Source organism: Lagopus leucura, unplaced genomic scaffold (assembly GCF_019238085.1).
Source record: "Lagopus leucura isolate 7727_CA_CO unplaced genomic scaffold, USGS_WTPT01 Super-Scaffold_797, whole genome shotgun sequence".
NCBI lineage: Eukaryota > Metazoa > Chordata > Aves > Galliformes > Phasianidae > Lagopus > Lagopus leucura.
In genome coordinates, this window is record NW_024962259.1 from 2026488 (window position 1) to 2043271 (window position 16784).

General features: G+C 43.6%; 2 protein-coding genes across 7 annotated transcripts in view; one reads left to right on the top strand and one right to left on the bottom strand.

Annotated features, from left to right (window-relative positions):
* Positions 1-2664: 2664 nt before the first annotated feature.
* On the bottom strand, positions 2665-10438 carry PSMD12 (proteasome 26S subunit, non-ATPase 12). The gene is made up of 11 exons (XM_042865273.1): positions 10264-10438; positions 9326-9385; positions 8980-9108; positions 7808-7915; positions 6820-6924; positions 6256-6405; positions 5975-6109; positions 5326-5438; positions 4784-4958; positions 4215-4292; positions 2665-3106 (listed from the first exon to the last, which is right to left on the bottom strand). The coding sequence occupies exons 1-11, from the start codon at positions 10369-10371 to the stop codon at positions 2897-2899; spliced, it is 1371 nt and encodes a 456-aa protein (XP_042721207.1). The 5' UTR covers positions 10372-10438; the 3' UTR covers positions 2665-2896.
* Positions 10439-13065: 2627 nt separating this feature from the next.
* The window catches only part of PITPNC1 (phosphatidylinositol transfer protein cytoplasmic 1), a 71081-nt gene continuing 67362 nt past the window's right edge, over positions 13066-16784 (top strand). For 5 of the 6 annotated variants that reach the window (XM_042865083.1, XM_042865086.1, XM_042865088.1 and 2 more), the window contains exon 1: positions 13066-13176. In XM_042865083.1, the coding sequence (XP_042721017.1) occupies positions 13129-13176 (48 nt within the window). In that variant the 5' untranslated portion in view covers positions 13066-13128. The remainder of the gene's footprint in view (positions 13177-16784) is intronic. The other variant, XM_042865084.1, reaches the window with a different exon arrangement.

The window sequence follows — 16784 nt, forward strand, 5'->3', positions numbered from 1 at the left end:
GGCAGGTAGGTTTGGTAGGTTTTTTCCCATGGGCTCTGCAGAAGCCAAGCAGTGCCCTGCAGCAATGGAGACAGCAGTGATGGTCAGATGAAGGTGAAAACCCATTTATGACCTATATAACATTGTATAGGCTGCTGCAATGCAACTAGGCTTTTATTTTGGAGAACAGTTGTGTCCAATTCTTACTTGAGCTTATATATTATGGATGAATTTTTTTGTAGGAATATGCAAGGAATATTTCGTTATTTTTTTTAATCAGAAATTGAATGACTTATGTCCATTTGTAAAAAAAAAAAAAAAGTATGTATCCTCTGGGGTGAGGTAAAGTGTTGCTGGCTTTATTTTTCACGTAAGCTGTCATTAATTTTTGAATCCATTTCTTCTGAAAGGATTTCTTTATACTGCACTAGGACAAATTTGTGTAGCTGGTGAGTTATAGGGGGAAGGATTTGTTCAGCAACTTATGCTCTTTTTACTGCTTTGACTTAAAGTTCTTAGCCCCTATATGAAGCAGGTTTTGCTCAATTTTGTGAACTAGTTAATTGTACTGAGAAGCTTTGAGTGGACAGAGGCTGGGCTGAGAAGCCAGGTCTTCACTGTGCATGGGCTAGGCAGAAACAGATGTTATGTGCTGACTACTCACTCACATTTCCAGAACTGCCCAGACTTCTCAAGTTCCTGGAATCCCCATGTGCTATGCTCACCAAGGGGATTTCATGATGAGAGCATCACAGTACTGGACTTCTGTTGAGGAACACGAGTTTTTTGTACTGGATGCATCATCTCTTCCTGCTGCCCGGGGAGATGAGGAACAGTGGGTTACATTGAGTCTGTGAGCAGAAAAAAAAGCAACAGTAGCAGTTGGAAATGTCAGAAATGCCACAGTCACAATAGAGAGGCATGAGAGGGACTAAAACAATGAACCTCTGCTGAGCATCATGAGACTTGACAGGACTCAGATCCTCAGAAGTGCAACAAGTGATAGTTGTAGAGACTAATTATAATGCTGAGATTTATAATTAAAAAATCTCCAACAATATCATGTTCAGCTATATTATTTAATTTTTTTTACACATTTTATGATTTCAAAATCTTTTCAGATCTGAAAACCGCAGCTTCTTGCTGGAAATTCAGATGGCACAACCTCCTGAGGACTGCAACTGCAACGAAGCCCTGAACACACAGTACTAACACATCCAGTCCCCCTACCCTTAAACCAAGATTCTGCAAATCGTGACTACTCACAGGGCTTCTCATGATCCTGTGAAGCTAGGAGACATGCCAAGGACCTTGGAGAATCTAGGCTCTATGCCAAAAAGCATGAGTTTGAAAACCTGAGGCCACTTAGGGCTACTAGGCGCCCTGCCACAAAGCAGATCTGAGCAGAGTTCTGAAAGGTGTGGCACAAATTCTGGAAGAGTTGGAACCCTCACTTCCTTCAGGGCTAATGGAAAGCTGGTAGCCAAAAAGCCCTGGAGCCCTGGCTCTCCCATGAGTTGCACGCTCAGTTTAGTTTCTACATTTTCAAAACAAAACTAATTATTACAAACTTACAGTGCTGCTTTTTTTTTTTCCTTTTCTCAGACTTTTGCTTTCACAAGACGTTCAGAAAACAGATTTCCATTCTATGATAAAGTTCACTCTGCTCTCTTGAAAACAGCTTTTCACAAACTCCAGTAGAGAAGACCTAATTTTCTATCAGCTTCTCTTGTGATGTATTCTGAAGCTAGTCAGGAAACCCCATTATAATTAACGTGGGCAATTAGTAAGCACAATTATATACAGCATTGAATTGCCTCATAGACCCTGCAGCCTAACATGCCAGTAGATTTTTCACCTCTGGAAAATGAAACAGATCTTTCTCAACAGAAGCTCCAGACTGATTGCAGTAATAGAAGTAATGTTCCAAGGCTTAGCACACAAGATCTTTGTAATTTTTTTGAACTCCCTCAGAAGCAGCAGTCATGGGAAACTAACAGAAGTTAAGTGGTTTACCCTCTGCCACAAACAAGTCAGTGGTAGACCTGAGGTTAGATAGCAACAGTAATTCTTCATCTTATTAAACAACAAAGCAAACTTTCTAGGCTGATCGCTAGAGTGAGGAGTAGCAAGATCTGATTTTGCAGCAGGAAAATTCCCCTGGAATTCCTCCAGTGTCCTCCAACGTACAAATGATCTCAACTTTAATCTTTCTACGTAATTATCCAAGGGTAATATTTCATCAACACAGACTCCTTAAACACATGTAGTTTCTAAAGTAAGGATATTCCAACTAATTCTTGCTCATTTTTAATTTGAACCGCAAAAGGAGAGTGGTGAGCAGCGAACAGCACTGAGAGGATGTTGAAAGTACACAGCAGATAAACTACAAAGTTCAGATCAATGTAATTGTTTAATCCCATGCTGTTAAGATCAAACATCCCAGTGCATTTTTTAAGAAGCAGGCATGCCTTGCTGTTGACCTCTGACATAATTTCATACAATTAGTATGTTTTGAGTAGTAGTGTTTTTACACTGAGGTGATATGCTAAAGTTTTTAACTTTATTTACAGTATGTCCTCTCAATCATAGCCTCGAAAACATTCCTGCAACAAAATAACCAGAGTCATGAATTATCCAGAAAAAAGCATAAATGGAAGATAATAAATCACAAGACTACCGTTATACAGGCAATACAGTTTTATTATGTTCTTTCACCAATTGTAGCAAAAATGTTTAACAACTGAATGAATAATCAAGGGAACTCAACTGTCAACAGGAATTTCAGAATTATGTCCTAAATTTTAGACCAGGAAGCCCTGACAAGGAGAAAAAAAAACATATACACACTGTAATAATAGTCTCTATTATGAAGATTTAATGCCTTCTTTAAAAGCACTGAGATTATTGAGGCACCTTACTGAAGGTTATGTATCATCTCCTCTTTGGCAATGAGATGTGTGGTTTTGTTAACTAGGGCCATTAGTGAGTTCAGCTTGTGAGACCAGTCATTCAGTATATTGTTTGGATCCTTAGGCCTCTGGAAATTGATAATTCCTGCCAGCCTGTCTACTTTAGCAAAGATGGTCTTGTTAACTACTAGGTTAGACAGGAACTCCTCCGATTCCTGCAAAGACAAACAGCACTAAGTCAAGGAAACAGCATTTTTACCTTCAAAGCATCAGAAGTCCACTCAAACAGCATTAAAGCACAAGGAACCTAGCAGAAATCCAGCTTGAACAACACTGTTTAAAAACAGCACAATACTATGATATTCCATGTTGGCATAGCAAGCTACTAGCACCATCTATTCAAAATTTTTTCTTTCTCATTTGACCTACATCTGATTATCTTCTGTGACACTCAGTGTTTAACATACTACACCAACAGTCGTCTACTCTTCAGAGTACCTGGCTACACAGATATCAGACTGCAATTTCTGACAAGCAAGACATAGGAAAACCACTGTGAATTAAGGATGAGAAACCCTCTATCTTCAAGTCAGATTTCCTCACTCATTGACAAGAGCTTTTTCACAGTGAAATACAGGATAAGGAGATCCAGCACTGAAATAGGACCTTGAGCACAAACCCACTTTTACTACCAGCTTTTGTCTTGTGGACACGTGCACTGTGACAACCACTTCTGTTTGGATTTAAAAAAAACAAAAAACCTTTCCTGATTTCCATAATGGCATGAAATAAACACTCAGGTCCTGGCACTGGACAGTGCAAATATATAGATTAACATACTATTACTCCATCAGGCTTTTCCACTGCTCCCCATCTAAAGAGCCCATTGAACAGAAGTTCAGTTAATGCTTCCTATCACTATAGCACACTTTGTTCTTCCTGGTAAAAGCTGAAGAGCACTGGTAGTACAGTGGAATGAGATGTGAAGAGTATTACAGTGACATACAATATCTATTGCTGCTTGCATCCATCCATCCATGGACACTAATAAACACACGCACATAAATCTGGAAATATTTAATTTTTTTTTTTACCAAGCAGTGCATCTCTACAATGCTGGGTCTTTCTGCTTAGTCTGTAAAACAAAGCAGGGATGGTCCACAGCACTGTTTTCAGAGCTTCTTAAGAAAAAAGGTTAAAAAAAAATAATCAAAAGAATGTTACTCTGCTGAGTACTTATATTCTTGCCACAAGCAAATACACACACACACACACACACACACACAAACATTTCTATTCTCCTTTCATAAAGGCAACACTTACGTCAACGGACAGATCCAGGAGCTGTGCCATTCTCTTCATTGTAATTCTGGTATAATATTTAGCCATTATTCTAATATTCTGGAATAAAAGTGTTCAGAGTAGAGGGTTATGTGCAAAATATAATTGAGGCAGGCTGCAAAAATATAAAAGTCAACGTTAAAAGCAGATTAGGAGCTATAGTGCTCTAATGGCAGTCCAGCATAAATTATGTAAATGAGTTGTGGACAGTTATCATGCTTGTGAAACGTATAATTAATAGCCTCTGTGTAACAAATTATTAAAAGTAACAAAATCAACTAATTATTAATTTAAGGCAAAGCAACACAAGTTTTTACTCTACTGAAGCGTAAACCTTAGAATTTGAGCACAATATGCTCTTTTTTCTGGCCAAATGTGTATCTGTTCTATGCACACATAGACAAAAAAACAATTGAAAAACAGAACATAATGGAAAATGCAACTTATCTGCTGCTTTCCTACATGAAAAACACCTCTGTAACAAAAGTATGGCAAACAAAAAGTCAGACATAGCATACATAGCTAATTTGTGAAGGTTGAGCCATGCTTACATGTTCCACAACTCTGTTCTTTAAATCTTTCCATCTCTTTTCACCTTCCTCTGTACAGCCAAAAACATCTGTTGCAGGACTGTCAAGGGATCCTTCTCTCAATTCCTTCCCATACTCTTCAACTAGGGCAGTCCATCGCATCAACTCCATGGTGGTAAATAATTTTAGGAGGTCTCTGCAAATGATTTACTAAGGGTGATTAACAATCCCTTATCAATAAGGCATATTTCATACTTAATTACATCAAATAAGTCATTTAAAATGTTTTCATTACCATTAATATTCACTGTTCTTCATAAGTATAAACTCTAATACTTTACTTTAGGGACAATTAAAGTGCAACTATCTCTCATGAAGAGTTTTCTCCTATAAACAGATATTTATTTTAACTTCTAACTCAATCATGAAAGTTTTGCAGTATTTTTCATACAATAAATGCTGAAATGTTTGCAGCAGACTCAGCATAAAAAGATTTCACTTACACAGCCACTGTAAGAGAGAGGCCTTTGGCCTGAGAATTGTTTATTAGAAAGAGCACTTACTTATACTTCGGGATTTCTTCTAGCTTTTTGTCACTACTAATTCTGTGCACCAAGTCAGATTGTTCATTGTCATAAGGTGAAAGAATAACATAAAGAACAACGCTCTTCAGTGCCTGCGATAAGAAAGAGTGATTATTTTTTTTTCCATAATTAAACAGAAGCATTGAAAACTATTCTGCAGAGCTTAGAATTTAACACAAAAAACATTATGCCAAACATATCAAGAAGTCAAAGTGAAATTGAGGCTATCTTGCAGAAACACACCTCCCTTCATAGCAATATATTGAAACTGATACAGGTGAACTAAAATTCCAAATTTTCAAAGATTTTTTTTCTTAATTAAATGTGAAACATTCCCATTTTATATACAACAGTAGAAGAGTATAAATTGGGTAGAAAGGGCAGAAATATGGTATAAAAGGGTAGAAATTGGGTATAAATATTCTTTTGAAATCAACTGTATTACACCCATTCTCAACTACCCAATTTGTTAAGATGATCTGGTATTTAAATGTAACAAGAACAGACTTAAGAGCAACTTAATCTATTCTAAATTGGTCTGGTAATGACATGGGTGAACAGGTATTTGCCACGTGAAAATACAGACATTTTGTTTGCTGTGTCTGCTTCTTTTTGTTGTTGTTTTTACCTGTTGCCACTTTTCACTCTCAGCTTGAATACATGGAGTATCATAAATGGCTCTGTAGTGCTTACAAATGGAGAGGTAGGAGCCTTCGTGTTGATCCAGCTGGATCATTAGGTTGTAGTATTTCAATTTTAGTTTCTGAAACAGTGGAATTACAACAGTTCTATTAACCATGTAAATGAAATCCAAATCCATCCCAGAAAACAGAAGATTTAAATACACGTGGACCTCAAAGAAAGCATGACAGATCAAAATAAGGAGGAAAAAATCCTCAAATAACTTACCTCTGTGTTTTCTTCTTGAAAAAATTTTGTATTAATTTTTTTGCTGATAATTTGAGTCCGAATGTAGTCTTTTACAGCTAGACAGAGCCTCATCTGCTCGAGGATAAATTCTACGCGTTCTTTCTTTTCCATTGAACCGTAAGTTTCCACCTAAAATGAAAATGCAACCTTTTAGCACTGCGTCAGGGTCAGACACGTAAAACAGAGAAGCATTCTGTGATTCACAAAGGAAAACAAAAAACAGACCCAGCTGTTCCAGAGCAAGTGAAAATGGTGAAAAGGTTAATTTTGAATTACAGCCCTTACTTTCACACACACACAAAAAAACAACAAACGACAATCACTAATGTGCAACTCACTGTACGAAAGCAAAACTGAAATTTGTTTTCCAGAAGGGAAATATTCCTTGAAATTTAACAACAGAACCAACGAAAGCACTTAAAACTGAGCTACAATCTCACTCGTAACAGTTAATCTCATTCCAGGCATTTTCTGCAGATGTAGATGATGAAGTTTCAGCATTAATTCTATCACTGAGGTAACTGTGACTACGCAGTGTGTTACCTGCAATTCCTGCAGAATAGAGGCAGCCTCTTTCACTTCCCCGTTCTGCTCTTTTATTGTTGCGAGTGTCTTTGTCAGGCGAGCGCGCTCAATTTCCACATATATCTGAAATCAGAAAAAGCAATGGGAGTTCTGGAATTTTCTAGAAAAGGACATAAACTACAAGACCACAGCCCTATAAAACATCTCCTTCATGTTTTTATGCAATTAATTAATTGCACGTACATCCACATACCGTTGTTGATGCTATCTACAACAATACACTGATAAAATATAATGGGTAGGGGGCAAAATTGAACTATTTGGACCAAATTAATCTAAACAAATGCCTTTACCATTCCCTACACAAACATAAAAGAATCTACATAGCAAATGAAGTATTCGACAGTTTGCCTGCTCAAATATACTGAAATAGATATGAAGTTAACATGCACCTATTTGCATTATTGCACACACTCCTAACCAGCCATAAGGCAAATGTACTTGACTAACAGCTCAGACTAACTTTGAACAGGCAAAAGCCATAACATTAATACAAACCTGCTTTCATTCAGAATAGATCCTTTTTTGGGGGGGTAAGCAAAAGGAATCACATGTAAATAGTGGACTCATAATGTTTCTGATTACCACAGCTGCACATAACACCTTGCTAAATAATTTAAACTGCCCATTTCCAACTAATTCAAATATGCAACACTTTAAATAGTGAAAAATGGCACTTCCAAAGTCTAAAATGTACGAGCTATTATATTAATAACACACCCAAATATATACATAATGGAAATATGATTGGTGTTTTGGCAAGTCATTTCATTATGAAATTTGGGAAATATCTGTAGTCTTTCTGGGAAAGAAATTCTGAAGTTAAAAACATACTTCTGCTCTCATTTGAACAAGGTGGAAAATGGCATTCAGAAGCTATGCTTTTAAAGAAGGTAAGCATTTTTATTCTACCTTTTAGATATTCAGTCTTAAAACAAAATCTTACTTTTCCTTCTGTAACTGTACGCAACGTGTCAATTAAGCGCAGTTTCACTGGTAAGTCTGTGATGTCTTCAACGTAAGTGCAGCACTGCTGGACCATTTTAGCAACTGCCTGGTACAATAACAGAATAGAAAAATCACCGTAGGTTTCTCAAATGCATTCAGATACTAAATAATTTCATATTAAACTAGAGAGACTCAACATGCACGCAGGATGAATCTAATCACACATCTTCTCTTAAGTGTGTGCAGTTTTTCCTCTGTAGGACACCAACAGATTTTTCAAGAAGGGAAGGAAGAGGAGGAACTAGGACTGATCCTTTCCATCTCTGCAGATTGGCAGTTAAGCACTAACAGGCCGGCATCCTTCAGTGGCAAGCACAGATTACTGGGATGCGTTCTGGTAACGACACTGATAAAGGTGCCACAATTACAGCTGAAATACCTACTTCCAAAAAACCTGAATTAAACTTCTAGAAACTACTTGGAGAGAAAAATCAGCTGCTTTCGTCTTCAGCCACAACTTGTGCAAGTTAGAGAAATAAACTGTAATCCACTTGCACACAAAATCATGTTCCTGCATGTTAGAAAGTAGGTAACCTTTTCTTTTTCTAAAGCAATGATGCCATTAAAATTGCCTTTTGCTAACTTTAATTAGGTTAAAAAACAAAACAAAACACGCTGCACAACACACTTTGTACTTTCTTAAATGCAAGCATTCTCAGCAATCTTGATAGCTGATTTCTCTGACAGAACTGAATTCCAGATTATGACAGTTTTGAAAGCAAGCATGTAAAGTCTAGTCCTTATTTCATCACAGCAAATTCCAATAACTGTTGAATGTATACCTCATGACAACATGAAAAATTAAAACTGTGTCTACAGCTTAGACTGCTGAGGACTGTAAAGTTGAACAACCATGTAAAAGTACTGGCATGTACCAAAAGCAAAATAGCCACAGGTGTGTTGCCAAGAACGGAGCTCAGGTACAAAGTAAAGAGATGAATTTTGGACATTGGTTCCATTATTGGCTTTTATATGCCTCCCAGAAAACATCAGCAGAAGCTAAACGCGCTGTATTCATGCAAGTGCCAAGAAGTCTGTGAAGTCTCTTCATAGAGGAGAATCAGATATAATAATACAATTTCACCTTTTGTTTCAAAGGAATAAATTCACCTGTTTTAACTGACTTCTTCTCTTTGACAGAAGAATAATATTTTCATTGAGAGCATCCCAGTCTTTAGCTTCATAACACATCTTCACTATTGCCACTAAGATACGCGATGTGGAAACCATGTCAGAAGCCTGTAACAGATAAGTAGTGTATTAGTGATGGAAAAAACAACCTGCAGATCTGTCACTTGCATTGCTATGATATAAAGAGGAAAAAAATCCACTGTATCTCATCTCACTGATAAGAACGACAAAAGACTGATGCTACAATTCCCTTTAATACAATAGAACAGGGGGCAAGGGGGAGGTGTAGACCAACACAGCACTAAATGATGCACACCACACTTACCGTTCGTGTTTGTTTTTCCAAGGAGAGAAGGTTTTCAATTACTTCTTGCAATCTCCCCTCCTAGTGCGATAGGAAAAGAAAGTAAAAAAAAAAAAATCAGTAAAAAGGAAAAGCTTTGGGACTGCAAAATGTTTAGAAACAAGATGAACGACAAAAGAGAGGAAAAGAAAGCTGGTTCTAAAACATACCTATTGCACTGAAATTCTTCCAAAGTATATACATTGGTCTGAAGGATGTGCTCTTACTGCCAATGAATATTATGTGGGAAAGAAACATGGCCACGATGCCCATACTTACACAGAGCTGCACCCATGGGATAAAACGTCTGTGCTAGTAGCAGTCTGAAGGCAGCAGAGCACACAGCCTTCTTATTTGAAAGCTACTGCCTTCAAAATCCTACAATACACCATACAGCCCGGAACGTCTCTGACCAGACCTGCTGATCAAGCAAAGCACCGCCAGTGCATAGGAACCAGATGCCATCCTGCTGAAACAGGACAGCAAACCCAGTCCCATTGCTGTGGGGTTGGAGAGCCTCTACACTGCAAAACAAGGTGCACAGAGAAACCTCAAAACAAGGCCCGTAGATAACGCTCAGCTGCACCGTACCCGCACCGAGCGGTCGTGCACAGCCGTTACTCAGCACAGCCCCGCTCGCGGCCACGGCTCCGCTGCTTTTCGGGTCGCACACAGCTGAACCGCGCGGCTGCCGCGCGCCGCCCGCCATCCTGACTCGGGACAACAGCACGGAGGCGCCTGACGCGCAGCGCTCCTGTAAGGAGCGGCCACCTCCGCCCCGTCCCGCACCCCGCAGCCGCCCGTTCGGCCCCCCTCGGCCCGCAGCCCGGCCTCCGCTCTCGCCTCGCTCAACCCGGGCCCAGCCCGCACGGTGCCATGACTCAGCCCATCCGCACCGCCCGCCTTTCCCCCCGCCGCACCTGCGCCAGCCTCTCGCACTCGGGCAGCCGCTGGTCCACCGTCGCGCTATAATCCACCTCCATTTTCACGATGCGGCCATCGGCCCGCTCCGCGCCACCGTCCGCCATGGTCCCGGCTCCGCTCCGCGTACCCCCGCGAACACACACACACACCGGAAGAGCGCGGCGCGCAGGCGCAACCGGGACAACCCGGCGGAAGGGCCCGCACTGCACCAAGCAGGCGCTGCCGAGGGCACCTCTGAGCGGGGCGAGGCGGGACGTGAGGGGGTGCCTCTGTGAGGCGGTCCGTGCAGGGCCAGCGGGCGGTCGGTGGAGCGGGATTTCCCGCCACTCGGTGTGGCGGTTTGCTGCCCGCCAAGTGCTTCAGCGCCCCTCGGGCTGCTGGCTGAGATGTTCCCACGCTGTGGTGATGCTCACATCTCACGTGTCCGTAGTGTGAGGGAGATGTGTGTATGAGTGAGGGGGGGAAGGGGAGTGAAGTCAGTACCACCGCGATTTTACGCCATTTCTCCGCATTCTGAGGCAAACGCAGCCAGCGTGAACGTGGCGTAGCGCAGCCCCGGGCGTAGCGCTGCTGTGTGGTGCGGGCGGAGCTGCGGGCAGCCCTCATGGCACAGCTTCCACTGCAACACCCACAGAGGATGTCCCCTAAAAGGCATCTGATAAACGTCCTTCTGAGAAAAAGTCCCACGTTCCAAAGGTTGTTGTCGGAATCGCCGCTTCTCGCTCCACACGCGTGCACAGACAGCACAGGGAGGAGCTGTGGCAGAACGTGTGGGCCAGTGCAGCAGGCACAGGAGGTGCGTTTGGTTTCCATTTGACTTAGCGATGAAGTCGCTTCAAGGCCCCGTGCAAAGTTCAGTTTTTACAGCGTTTTTTCAGCAGGAGACCAGATGATTCTTTTTCCCCAGTTCATTTAACTAATAAATCACTTATAAATGCAATAAGTAGATCTGAATTTGGATCTCTGTCCTCTATAGGTGATACTACAGGTACTGCCTCGTTTGGGCTATTTTGCATGAAAGTTTCATTAGTATGTGCTACCAACCTTATGGATCGTGACTACAAGCTGGATGTTTACAAATGGCTGTTGTCAAATTTGAAGCAGAAGACGTAAACCACATTGTTCAAGCCTCGTTTGAAAGCCCAGGCTGTTAGCAGAGCTCCTGGATTTTCTATTTCTTTGTGTTCCACCGGGAAGTCAGGGTGTGTGAAATATGTGCCGTTAATGGAACGGAGCAAAAAAAATTACATCGTTAGCTCCAGGAGATGGCACTGCGTCCTGCCTGCACTTCAGATGATATACATCGCCTTGAGATCTACGTTCAGAGCCAATGAAAACCTGAGGGGTTCTGCTCTTATTATGAAACGCGTTTCATAGTAGACCTCAATTCGTGTCCAACTGCCCCCAATATGGCATTTGATCACTCGTATCTTTGCAAATAAACTAGATGAAAGTGCAGGTGTGTCTTCTGCCACTGTGCAGCGCTTTATATTTCACGCTGCAGTCACAGGGCTTCCTTGCAAGCTGTGTTTTATGGCCATTCACTTGATAGAAGCAGCAATGTACACATGCCATGATTTATTCACAGTTACATAAGCACTTGGCTTTCTTAGATGGCTTCAGAGTTAGCTGCCTGTGTAGAGCGAGGTGGAAATTAATAACAATTTATCTGAAACAACAAGAAAAAAATACACTAGAAAAAAAAAAGGTTTAGCTATCAGGAAGAAGAAAGAAAAGGCCTCCCCCAGCGGTCCTGGCTTTGTTGTTCAATTGGGAAGGAGACACTTTGTCACTGAACTTTGCATGCAGCATTTGAAAGTAAATAACTGAGACAAAAAAAAAAAAAAAAAAAAAAAACAAAAAAAAAAACAGTTTTATTTGTGCAGCCAACTCGGCAGGCTGATAGCGACGGGCTGACCAGAAGGGAAATGGGTGAGGCCTTCACATCCTGTGCGGGTATCTCCCCTGCACACACTGCGCGCTGCTGTTGTAACGGAGCCGTGCGGGCAGCCCCGGCTGCGCCCTCGCAGAGCGCCGCCTCGCCTTGTCGTGCGGCCGGCAAAGCGCGTCCCAGCGGGGTGAGGGTGCGGCCGGCACAGCTCCTACAGCCCGCGGTGCCCCCGTCCCGGAGCCCCCTCCCCCAACCCGCGGCTCCCCGTGCCGGGACGCTTAAATCCGCCCCATTGGCGGCGGCTGCCGCCCGCCCTCCTTCCTGCCGCGCCGTGATGTCAGCCGCGCCCCCGCCGGGGCCGCCGCTCCGCGGCTCCATCCAGGCCGGCCGCAGCCCGCCCGCCCCTAGCCGCACCGCGGGGCCCCGCGGCCGCCGAGCGCTGCCCCGAGCCCAGCGGGAGCAGCGGCGGTCTGGGAGGAGGCGGGAGCCGCGCTCGGCAGCCGGGGGAGGAAGCGGCAGAAAAAGCCTTTGTCTCGGAAATCGGCGTCGCGGCTCTCCTGCCGGCGGGGCGACAGCCGCGTTCCGGCTCGCTCGGTCTTTTCGCCGCCCCGGGCATGTCTTGACACAGCAGCGAGAGGCCGCCGCTTTCGTGCGCTTCCGACGGATGTCTTTGAGCGTGCGACGGCGCTTCGGCTTCGAGACTTCTTTGTAGAGGTCCGTGCGTGTGCGAAATTCACATGATCGCGGGCTGAAGGAGGAAGAACGGGAAGAAAGGAGCGGTTGTGCTGCCGTTCTCTGCCCGCCCGGCTGCTCGCGGGGCTGCGCGGCGGACTCAGCGCCGAACGCGCACGGAGACGCGAGGGCACGAAAGCACGAAGGCGATCCGCTGCCCCGCGCGCGGCTGCGGGCGCGAGCACTGCGCGGCATCGAGCGCTTCTCGGCTGGCCGCTCCGCACCGACGCACGGGAATATGCTGATGAAGGAGTACCGGATCTGCATGCCGCTCACCGTGGAGGAGGTAAGCTGCGCTCGGCTGCTCCCGGGCTCTTTTCTGCCGAGGAAGTTGGGGTCGGCTTTGCTGCGGGCGTTTGTCCTTCGTGTAACAAACTTGGGCTCGTGGCTGCCCGGAGAAGCATGTCTGCCGTGCAGGATAGAGGCGTCCTGCGGGAGCGGAGGTGTCCGGAGAGTGTGAGAAGGCCGACGGTCAGCTCGGAGCTCCTGCAACCGGACGAGTGGGAGAGGAATTCGGTGCGCGCTTCGAGGGCTGTGCGGTCGGATCCCGAACCCGGGGGAGGTTTACCCGAAGCCCACATTATAAACATATCCTCACCTTTGCTCAAAATAACCTTGTAGATAGAACTAGCACAGGTGGGGTACGCAGGCGGTAATTTATTGGCAAAACTTTGTTTTGTTTTGTTTTTGTTTTTTTTTTTTTTGTCATGTAACGAAACGGTTGGAAGTCACAAACTGCTTTTTCTCCGTGTTCTGAATTCGCGTTCGGAAAGCTACGCTTTATTTATCTGCTGACGCCCCGCACTCTACGTGCTTACAGCTCTAGGTGCGATAGCAGTACAGGTACAGCACGCGCACTGTACGTTCTTGCGCACACGCGCGGCGCACGCCCGGAGGCGCAGCAGTGCCGGTGTCCGCAGCCGAGCGCGGCGGGGCAGCGGCGGGGGCAGCCGTCGGCGCGCCCGGAGCCGTTTGGCCGCCAGGGGGCGCTCTGCCCGCAGGTGCCGCGGGCTGTGGCCTGCGCTGCTGTGCGGTTCGTGTTGTTGCGCCTTGAAGCCGCCGCGTATTGCCTTGGGCTGCTCGTGCCTCGTGCTGGGAGCGGGGCTCCGAGCCGCCGCGTGCCTGAGGGCACGTCGGTAGGCATCGCTTTTGTTTCTGGTGATTTTTCGACGGAGTTATACAACGCGTTGTGCTGTTGTATGGTAGCTTTTCAGTACACAACTTTATTTGGTTATTGTATTATCATAAAGTAGACCGCATTTTATCTGAGCCAGTTCAGACTACTGCGCTTGTGAACATCATCTCATGTCATCAGAAGGAAGCAGATCTAATTCATGTTAAGCGGATCTAAGTTTTATTAAACAAGCTTTCTGGGTAGAGAAAAGTTCAAAACGTTCCCTGTGCAGGAATGGCTGATGTGTGGTGGGACAGGAGGTGCTGGAAGCCTCCTGCTCTAAAGAATGTTCTCAGTTAGCAAAGGTACAGCGTCTAGTTTGTTCGACTTGGAATCTTCCAGGTCCTTAATCCAGGAACTGCAGTTGAGGTGGCTTCACAATGGACCTAGGGTGTGTCTGATACATGGCAAGAACTTCATTATTAATTATACAAACAATCCATGACAAAACTTTGAAACTTTCATAACTTTTTTTTGTATTGTTTGCTTACAAAAAAAGTCTTGCACTGTATTTCTCATAGTGCTCATCTTTGTGATGCGTCCTACAGTCTCTGAAGGTGGCACTGTATTTTGCCTTCAGTTCTACAGGAAGCACCAACGATGTGTTTCTTTGCATCTGTGTAGGAGATGCATTAGGCAGCCGTGAGGAGAACCTAAAGGCGCAATTACACAGCACTAATAGTGCTGTGGCACTATGCTGTGGTTCCTATTCAATTCTGAGGCTCATCCATTAAAGGGAACTTTTATTGACAGGTTTTTAAGGGCTGTTACTGTTGTAAGCTCCCAGCTTAGCCTTGAAATATTGTTGTGAAAGGAAGTATCATGTGAACTTTCAAGCAAAATGACAACTACTGGAAGAACTATGCAGGTTAGGTCAGAACATGGCTGTTGGTTGAATAAGCCAACAACATTGCCAATTGGAAGTCACTTTGTACTTCATTTGTGTTGCTACTGGATTGCATGTATGCAGATTCACTCCTTTTGTTAAAACTGAGACCTTACAAATTACAAACAGCCATTTCTTTTCAGCAATACATAAAGCAAGTTAAATCTGTTGCAGTAATTGCTTGGGATGTGTTGCCAAACTTCAGGCCAGCTGCAATTAATGAATAAGCTTGCTTCTTGGTTATTTCTCTTCTTGCATTTTCGTTTATTAGTTCGTTCTTACAAATAGTTACATAATATAAGAGAATATCATAAGAGGATGCATTGTGTTGGCTTTATTAAGCATCGTCTGTTGAAAACATGTTCTGCAGCAAATGAAAGGAGCACCGAGTCATCCAGAGTAGCAAAGATGCTTAAAAGTTGTCCAACTCTTTCTCTGCAAATCAGAATTGTGTAATTCCTCATAGGAAGGATCATATGGTTTTGTGCCATAGAGGTGCCTTTATGTGAAATCTGCCAGGTGAGCATGTTTGTGAGCTTCCACTTTGGAAGAGGTGAAGCGTGGTGAAGTTGGTGAAGTTGATTTATGTGGGAAGTGATATTTTTTAGGGGGAGTAGGTGGAAAGACATTTCTGCTGGATCATGTTGAAAGTGGAGTTGTTAGTGCTGTAAAATGCTAATAAAGATGTGATGCTGGGTCACATACGTTTTAAAGCTGCATGTAAATTACAGTAATCATCTTTTTCTTTACTTGAAAGTGGGATGGGTTTGTTCTGATCTATGTATGTGTAGGTAGTATCTAAACAAATGAAAACCAAACAAACAAAAACAGAATTTCTTTCCTTTGTTCTTTATCTCAAGCAAGATTATCTCTGCTGAAGTTGGTGGAACTGTGCCCATTCGATGCTGTAAACACAAGCTCAGTGAGTTCTGTGGGCAGTGCTGCCTGAGTGAGCTGCGCAGGAGCAGCTGTGCTGCCGGAGTGCAAACAAGCAGAGACCTGCAAAGTGTTCTTCAATGGAGATTGTGATTTACACCGAAGATCCTTTTAGCACTTACTTAGAAATGATGGCCTGAGGGGTGCTGTGATTCCTTTTTTTTACCAGAAGCACCCAGCTTTTAGCTCACTTCAGAATTCTGAGCATTATAAATTCTCCCATTGTGGATTGTTTACATAAAATTATTTCAGCAATGTGCTTGTAAGCAGTATTTGTGTTCTCTGAATGTTGTGTGCACTTCTCCTTTGAAAGATTTCATGGTCGGCTGTTTTGTGTACAAAGAACTTGTTAAAGCATGTTTTATGCCTGAGCTCAATGAAAGCATTTGAAGTGTTTTATGCTGAGAGCTGCAGGTGGACAAACCCATCTGTCTGTGTACCGGAGAAACCCTCAGTGGGGTGTGAAGTGTATGACACATTGCTCTAAGCTACTGATACTCACTCTGCAGTTAATACAGACACATGAGGTCGTCTGAGCATTTTCTTTCCAGCTGCAACCAAAGAACGTATTTTCACCAAAACGTAGATGTGTGCAACATCTGAAAAAGTGATGTGTTGTTTGTAAGCAAGAGCACTAGGGGCAAGCAGGAGGTGAAATTCAGCTGTTGAGTTTGCTTTTAATGACCTGTAAATCAAACAAATCGGGCCGTGTCAGGAACATGGCCTCTGCAGAAATACTTACTGTGGCAGTTTTGAGCTGATGCTGTCCAGCAGAAATGAAGGCTTGTTGTGTGATTTCACTTGAGTCTGAACTGGAGGCAGCTATAAGATAGCTATACTCTTACACTGATCCCTTTAAAAGTTAGTTACAGCGCTATGAGAAGTGCCACTTCTTTCT

What these genes read in the sequence shown, in the direction of transcription:
- PSMD12 (XM_042865273.1), bottom strand. Translation starts at nt 10,371, where the DNA reads ATGGCGGACGGTGGCGCGGAGCGGGCCGATGGCCGCATCGTGAAAATG. An exon ending in GAAGAAATCCCGAAGTATAA is followed by an intron (nt 4,959 to 5,325) that starts GTAAGTGCTCTT and finishes AATCATTTGCAG; the next exon opens with AGACCTCCTAAAATTATTTA. An exon ending in TCCTGGATCTGTCCGTTGAC is followed by an intron (nt 3,107 to 4,214) that starts GTAAGTGTTGCC and finishes TTGTCTTTGCAG; the next exon opens with GAATCGGAGGAGTTCCTGTC.